General features: G+C 33.9%; 1 protein-coding gene across 1 annotated transcript; it reads right to left on the bottom strand.

Moving 5' to 3' along the window:
• Positions 1 to 2,871: 2,871 nt before the first annotated feature.
• LOC105318415 (gastrula zinc finger protein XlCGF57.1) lies at positions 2,872 to 7,415 on the bottom strand. The gene is made up of 2 exons (XM_034453171.2): positions 7,247 to 7,415; positions 2,872 to 5,193 (listed from the first exon to the last, which is right to left on the bottom strand). The coding sequence occupies exon 2, from the start codon at positions 5,021 to 5,023 to the stop codon at positions 3,467 to 3,469; it is 1,557 nt and encodes a 518-aa protein (XP_034309062.2). The 5' UTR covers positions 5,024 to 5,193; positions 7,247 to 7,415; the 3' UTR covers positions 2,872 to 3,466.
• Between the last annotated feature and the right edge of the window lie 1,164 nt (positions 7,416 to 8,579).

Genomic DNA, 8,579 nt, shown 5'->3' with positions numbered 1-8,579 from the left:
TATGTTTTATGTTTTTATGTGCATGTACATAATATATAGCTTATCAAAAAAAAAATTGTGATTTTTTTTGGGGATGAATCTTAGATCGGAGTAAGTAATGCTATTTTGTAAATCCAACCCAACACTTTCTACATGTATCTAGGAATGATTTGTGCCAAGTTTAGTTAAGATTAACCTTGTGGTTCTGGAGAAGAAAAAAGTGTTAAAAGTTCACAAGCGGACGGACAAATAGACGGATAAGCAAACAGATAAATAGCCAAGAAATGATTACAACAGTTAATTTGAGCTTTTAGCCATGTGAGCCAAAATGGGAGGTTTAAGACTTTATTAGTTCATAATACCATCACACTGATTTTTACAGTCATTGATTATATATTATTCCAATAAAATCAACTTCAAAAAATCTTAAAACATATTTGTTTGAATGACTCTCATTTGTTCATTTGAAATGCATTCCTTAAGCATTGTAAATAATAAAAACAGAAAAATAGAAATTTACCAAAATTGTGACCATGCCCCTTTAAACGGATATAAAGTTCAACATTATTAATCACATTAGTTGACCTAATTTCAGGACTTTTAATTTTGATACTTTCCATATCTTATTGTATGTTTGATATGTAAACATATTGTGTCCTTATACATTTATTAAATGACTGTGTTATTTTGTACCTAAGTAATCTACATATACAGAGAAAGAATGTAAATATATAACATGTAAACAAGTGAGTGCATGTGCAGTATATATTATATATCAATGTATATTTTATCTATATAAAAAATATATTTAAAAAATGTGTAAGAATAACATATGCAATAAAACTTTAAACAACCTGTAGGTATATATGATATAAACACTAAACAAATTACATGTTATTTTTATAACAGTCTATATTATTATTCTATATGATATATTACTGATATACATGTAGGAATAACAAAGATTTTTTTTTAAATTGAATTTACTCTACAAAAAATAGTTCTGTTCATCTATTGAGTATTTAATGTCACAAAATGATTCGGCGTAAAAAACAGAATTATCTTAATCTCACGATAGTTCTGAAGACACACCATGCTTAAAAAATGCATGCATTGTTATTTTTTTTCACAAAATAGTTACTGTAAAGCGCAGAGGAAGTTTGCTTATCTTTTACATTTAAGTTAATGCATGCACTGACACCTGCATCAACTGAATATCTTCTACAATGGGGGTGGAGAGAGATAGCTAAATTGAGTTGTCTAATTATATGATAAAATTTGGTTACTGAAAATTGATAAAAACTGTTAATAAAAGTGTACCTATAACTTATGAAATTAAAGGTATTTCTACAAAGTATATTGCAGTCCTAGCAATACTATATTTGATTCACCAATGCATTTGCGCTTGTACAAACAACAGGTGTTGTTTGAATGCAGACAGTTGTGACTGTAAAGCAAATCAGGACACGGAAGTGGACTCAGAAACATCCATGTGAAAATGTCTACGGTGTGTGGTGTCTAATGGCTATTTAACAGACGCAGTTGAAATTTAGTTTCAATGTAACATGTCTCTAGATCTGTTGCAAATGTACTGAAGAAGACATGCAAAAGAAAGCATTGGGAATTGAGAGGGGAGGACGCAATGAAGTCTTAAACTCGAACACACGGTCTAAAAAAGCATTACTATAATCTACAAATAAATTAATAGTTAATTTTGTTTTTCTCTACAAGTGTTCTGGCTTTCTTTTTCTTTCACATGTATAAAACTATTGTAAAAAGTCAAATTAATAGAATTTAAAAAAAAATTATCTTCTGGCTAAAACTTTGATTATATCAAAGTTATTTTAACAGCGCCCTAACAATCTTAATTTGGAGTGTTGCAGCATGTATTGACGTTCATTGATAAATGCTGTCTTTAAAAGCTAGTACCTCTTTATAATTTTACCCTATGAATCTCCGAAGGATTGTTAGGCTTGCCGGAGGGGGGATGTCAACGGCACACTGACGGCAATTTTACGACATAAATTTAAAGAAATTTGAACTTTCCATGCCGAGACCAGAACATGCGAGGATCTAGAAAGAAGAGGGGTCCGGACTCCCCCTGGCAATCTTAAATATCTTTATAGTCCGTTTGATATGGTTTTACTGATAAAAAAATCACGATAACGTCATGAAAGTGACGTCATCTTCATAAAAGTTGCAACATTGCGATATCGTGCTCTAGTGTCTGTCTCAGGACCTTGTTTGATATAGTTAAAAACAGAAAAAGTTCTTTATCAGATTTTTAAGAAATTAAAATAATGAAATTTTGCATTGAGCTGGCGTTTGCTTGACGTTCATCATACATGTATATGTATACATGTATCTGTAAGACTGAACAATGTTCTAAAATAATGTATATGGACAATATTTTTTTTTCATTTTTCAAATATATCATCAGCTGGATAGGAGTTTTTGTCTCTCAGTTAATTCGATACGCAAGGGCATGCTCTACGAATGAACAGTTTCTAAGGCGAGGCAAGCTACTGACAACAAGATGATAATATAGGACTCTCAACGGTTTCGTTTAGTAATCTTTTCGTAAGTTCTATGGTCGATGCAATGACTTTATCGGCAAATACAATATTCCACTGGGTCGCATGATGATTTTTCCGTTTTTCCTCCGACGTCGAGAAAGAGCACACGGCGGGTGTGACCGGTCAGCAGAAGATGCCCACTCCTACATGGCACCTGACCCTATCTGTGATTGTTTTAGAGGTCCGTGTTTGCTCTGGTCCTGTTACGTATTTTTCCTTCGGACTTTTGATTTTGAACACTGTTATAATTATCACAACAGTGACTTCACATTACACACACACACATCTTTGAAGACTTTGCTAATATGGAAAATATATTTATTTATAGATAAAAAAGTACCAAATTAACAACAAACAATGATTATTTTAACAAAACGACTATTAAGAAATCACTAACCATTACTTCTACAAAATCAACATTTGTAAATAAAGAAAATGTGTAATTCAGAAAAAAAACAAAATGTATATTTATGCACTAATAGGAAGTTTGGGGGAGGGTTGGGGGACATTGAATATAAAGTGAGTATGCAAAACAAATGTTCAATTCTTAATTAGGCATGGTTCTCTTTAAATCTGCAGGCACATAAGAATGTCTATAGCCTGAATATTTGCAAAAAAAATATATGTACTACATGCATTATGTCAGGTATTCAAATTTCTTTATCAAATTAAAATATTAAAATCTCAAAACTAGTAAACTTCATAAAATTCAGCAGTTTACAGAACCTTGAAACACTGTTTAATAATTCATGAAATTACGGTAAAGCTTTACAAACCGGTATATACATGTATTGAATACAATTACTTCATTCAAAGCATTGTTTGGACCTTCTTTTTTGTTACATGATGTAAGCGAGTAACTCCTATTAAATTCTCATGAGCTTTTCGTCACCAACTTGAAGGCTCTTTATTTATATTAACTGCTTCTTTAAAGACTTGGTTCCTCTCTTTTGTTTCATGGCATGCATATCAGAATGAATCTTCTCATGAGTTTTTAGATTACTTGGCTGATTAAACGATTTTCCACAGTGCACACAGGTGTATGGTTTGATCCCTGTATGTATCAATTCGTGTCGTTTCAGATGTGACCATTGTACAAATGTTTTCCCGCAAGTTTTGCACACATACGGACGTTCACCTGTGTGCAACCTCTTGTGATTTAAAAGATTTGAATTGCAGTTGAATTCTTTTCCGCATGTTTCACACAGGTACAACTTGACTCCCGTGTGTAAAGTCATGTGTTTATTATATTCTCTTCTACGCATAAACCTCATCGGGCATTGGTCGCAGGCAAATGGTTTTTCGCCTGTATGAATTCTCACATGGCGTTTCAATACATACACAGCCAAGAATTTCTTTCCACAAAATTTGCACAAAAAGTTTCGCTCGTTGGTGTGCGTCATTTTGTGTAAAATCAAGCTCTGTTTCGTAGACAACACCTTGTCGCACACGTCACAGACAAACATTTTTAGACAGTTTGACCTGATGTGCTGATTGAACTGCTGCTGTCGGAGGAAAGATCTACCGCACAACTCGCAGGTAAAAGGTTTGACATTGGCATGTGCATTCAACATATGCGTCTTCAAATTCATTTCATGACAAAATCCCCTCTCACACTTGCTACATTTAAATGGTTTGTAATTCTTGTGTTTATATAAATGTCGATTACACGCATGAACGCTATAAAATGACTCATCACATGCTGGGCATTTGAACGGTTTTTCGCTGGAGTCTGGATGTTTCTTTCTGAAATGGTTTCTCAGTGTTGCAGTTTTCACATACTCTTTTTGACAAACGTGGCACTTGTGTCGGAGAGGGTCCGAAGTCTCTCCAGTGTGGACTTCCATGTGCCTCTTCAAATTTGAAGACGAAGTGTATGTCCTACGACACAGTGAACAAATATAAGGCCTCTTTTTTTTATACTTTGATGTTGGCTTTTCATCTGGCTCTGTGTTGGTATCTTTTCTTTTCGTGGGTTTTTCAACATTCAATATTGAACTCTCATTGTAAGTAAAGTACATTGCGTCATCATTTTCTTCTTCTGCTTCCGAACCACTAGTGTCGTTTTCCTGGCCATCATTCGACTGTTCAGCATTCTTCCTTAAATTATACAGAAAATCTCCATTATTATTTTGGTAACTCGGCTGATCATCATCATCATCATCATCATCATCATTATAATCATCATTTTGAATATCACTTCCCTTAATCTGAACAGGCAGGTCACAATTTTCATCATCATTATAATCATCATCATCTTCAAAATCATCCCCTTCTTTCAACTCATTTAACATCTGTACTTTGTTTTTCTGTGAATGCTGAATATCTTTACTTCTTGTCTTCATATATCCACCGATCCACCCTTGTGATTGTCCAGTAGAGTTAAATTCCTGATCATCCATGTCATCCGTATGCATAGTTAATGTACTTTCTTTTGATGGTTTCTCTTTCCTTGATTTTGTTGACATATTGGTTATAAGTATGAGTTTGTTTGTAAATTAATATACATGTATTTCATATATTTATTTTCAAATTGGAAGCTCTTTAAAGCCATGACTAAATGGTTGTGCATCAAAATCTGGTATTTTTCATTTCTTTTCCAAATTGTATCCCTTTTTGGTAGGCAAGTCCCAAATTGCTGCAAAAAGAAAAAATAAGAAAGTGTAAGGTAAAGTATATTCCAAATGGAGAAAAGATGTAAACAGTCCACATTATAAATCTCCGTAAGGAATCTCTTTTCGTTCCTGTGAACTGGTGAACTTTTCCATGTGAAAGACAATAATGATTCAATGAAAATATCTTGGAAATTATCCCTTTCAACTATTTCAATTGCACTTCTTTTACAGGTATGTGTACTTTTATTAAGAATCGCCCAAATGTGCTGCATAAATATCTTGGGACAGACTATACATATATTTACTTTAGACAGTTATTAGTCCCCTATCAGTTTTCACTGGAGGGGACTAAAGTTTTCCTCTGTGTCCGTCAGTCTGTCTGTCCCACTTCAGTTTTCCACACTTTTTTCTTTATGCGATTGAGGAATAATATGAAATTTGCTAAACAGCTTCAAAATGTCAAACTACAGATCAAGTATCCACTTTCGTAGCGTCTGGTTGATATATTTTCGAGAAAAATAATTTTTTATATTCCAATTTTTAATGTTCGGGTTCGTTATCGGGTTCGGTGTGTATTGAATAAACGAGGAAAGTATGTAGTCAGTAATAATATTGTGTATAACTTGGACCATTCCTTGTATTGTTTCCAACAAACAAATAAGTTCTGTAAAATAGTGTCAGGCATCGTGTTGTAAATTTAATCGACGGACGCGGGTTTTTTGTATTATTACAATCGGGTTCGTTATCGGGTTGGTCTGTTGATTCCAGGTACAGAAGACGGTATTCTGCATAACAGTGCAATGTTTTCACAAATTTCTACAAACCGGTAGGGGACGTGTATTGCTTATGCAGCTCAGAATGCTTGTTTTTATAGCGAGCGCAGCTTGCGGCTCAAAGCGCCGCTCGCATAGCGAGCTCCATAGAGCATAGACCATAGAGCATGTGTACGAACATAGGAAATTCGAGTTAAAATCTGCACACTGTTCAAAGAAATGAGGCCACGTGAAAAAGTTCTACTATCCCAATGATCCTTTGCGGTGCATAGCAACATGGTGGAACAGGAAGCGTTTCTAAGGAAAATTCTTACCTGTAAATCGCATACATCATTTTCATTTAACAATAAAAAAAATCCTTTTAAAAACATTAAAGTAAACAACACGTATTCTTACGTAAAAAAAACTGTTCCTATCTGAACTTTTGCTGACACATGACGTCATTTCCTTCCCCGAATTTGTCCGACAATTTACGAAAACTGTCGAGCGCAAAAGTTAAGTATGACGTCACAATGATCTCGGGCTATATAATTTCCAGCAATATTCAGAGGTGGATCAAGCATCTGTACTGGATGTAACGTGTAGAAAGTACTCAATATCAGTGTTAACGGTGACTCTTTGGCTGATTAGTTTTGATTTTTTTTTTGCTCAGTAAATACACATGCAAGTTCCATGCTAAATTTACTGTCATATTGATCCAAACATATATGCATACGTTAGGTAGGTGACAAAAAATTATTAAAAAAGAAAAGTCCAATCATTGTTAGATCTATGTGCAGCCACGTCATTTTGTAATGAATAAATAAACGAAAAAAATTAAACTGTTAAAATATCTACATGTTTTTGTTATAGTTACATATGTGGTCAAACCTTTAAATAAAATTGGATAACACACACTAAAAAAAGGGTGAGGGCACATGTCTACAACGCTTATATAGCGTAAAAATTTTTAAAAGATTAAAAACAAAATTGATACCACAGAGGAACAAAATGAGAGATAACACAGACACACAATTCATTGTTTACTGATTTAAATGATCATTATTAATGCTCAGTGCATGGTAGTTTGTGTAAGTGTATAAGCCTAGGAAGGGACCATTGGTAAAAAAGTTTAATAACTTTGGGTTCCTTGCGGCGGTAAAAGTTTTCAAACAAAGCCCAAGTTTTTTGGTTAGGGCAAGTCCACGGGTTGCATTTAACAATGTTGACAGATGTGTGGTTCCTTCTGCGCTCGCCCCAACGGTCACACCGTAAAACATATTAGAAGTATGATTTGCTTTTTCAACTTGTCAAAACTCCTTACCCTGACAAAGGCATTTTGTGATGTCCTTTGACGTCATTGATTATGTATCAAGACGTTCCACAGGTTAAGACACAAATTACTATTCTACGGTAGCTGACAGTACCTAAAACAAGTTGGCACTAACTCGACAAACAAATTTCATGAAGAAACACGAAACCGGAAGTTATGATGCATGCAATTACTATTGTAATAAACCAAATCTGGACAATATATAGAACCGATAGTTCCGGAATAATAATCGGGGGATGTATTTCCAGGTAATGCGTTTCTCCAGTTCAGTGTGTTGGTGTTCGTCAAGGCGTGAATTTGTTTTCACATAAATATACTTTGTATTTTCTTTTTAATGGAATGGGATCCACCCCCCCCCCAAAAAAAAAAGAAAAAAAAGAAAAGAAAAGAAAAACAGTACACTTTAACTTCCAAACCTTGAACTGCTTCCATCTCAAAAATTGAAAAAAGGCTATTTTACTTTTTGATTTTACATAAGAATATACCTACATTGTATCAGGGATGTATATATTGTATCACGGGCCCTGGAAGTTATTGTAAATATATTGCATGTGCATGTATTTTATACATGCACATGCAATATATTTACAATAACTTCCAGGGCCCGTGTATTGTATGGACGGTATCATTCAATGATTATAGATTTTAACGTATGACGTCACAGTGATCTTGCGCTCATGGGCACCCGACGCAATAAATTTTTGTCATAATAAAAATTTTATATACCCTAGCCTATACCTAATAATACATGGTATATGGTATTTTTTTTTTAATACGACAAAAATTTATAGAGTCAGGTGCCTGTGCTCGCGCCATATATATTTTCAGTTATTTATGAAAACAGATTTCTTTGAATGGGAAGATTTATAATGGGAGATGTTGACATATATTTTCTCCATTCTGAAGTCAATTGGAATGCCTCGCACAATTCTTCAACGTTATCATCCAAGTCTGTTTCAATACAAAATCCCCGCAGGCATCACATTTAATTTTTTTTATCTGTGTATAATGAAACCTGACAAAGCTAGAGGGGGGGCATTTCAAAAGAGAAATCTTGGGATTTTTTTATACTATTAAATGAACATACATGAAGTTTGATCTCTGAGGTATTCAGAAATATCAAATAATTTAAGAAAATGTTTGGCATAAAAATCTTGGGGCAGTCTATATACCTCATATGATTCCCTCCATTTCTTACAGAAACCTTATTAAAGTTTATCAATAATTCATTGCTATATAGAAACAGCCAGACGTATCGAAATCTACAAATAATCAACCTGCAGGACTCACGAAATAAACCATTTTATTGTTTATATCAAATTTT

Source organism: Magallana gigas, chromosome 10 (genome assembly GCF_963853765.1).
Source record: "Magallana gigas chromosome 10, xbMagGiga1.1, whole genome shotgun sequence".
NCBI classification, from domain to species: Eukaryota; Metazoa; Mollusca; class Bivalvia; order Ostreida; family Ostreidae; genus Magallana; species Magallana gigas.
This window is presented reverse-complemented; position numbering and strand designations above follow the sequence as displayed.

What these genes read in the sequence shown, in the direction of transcription:
- LOC105318415 (XM_034453171.2), bottom strand. Translation starts at nt 5,023, where the DNA reads ATGTCAACAAAATCAAGGAAAGAGAAACCATCAAAAGAAAGTACATTA.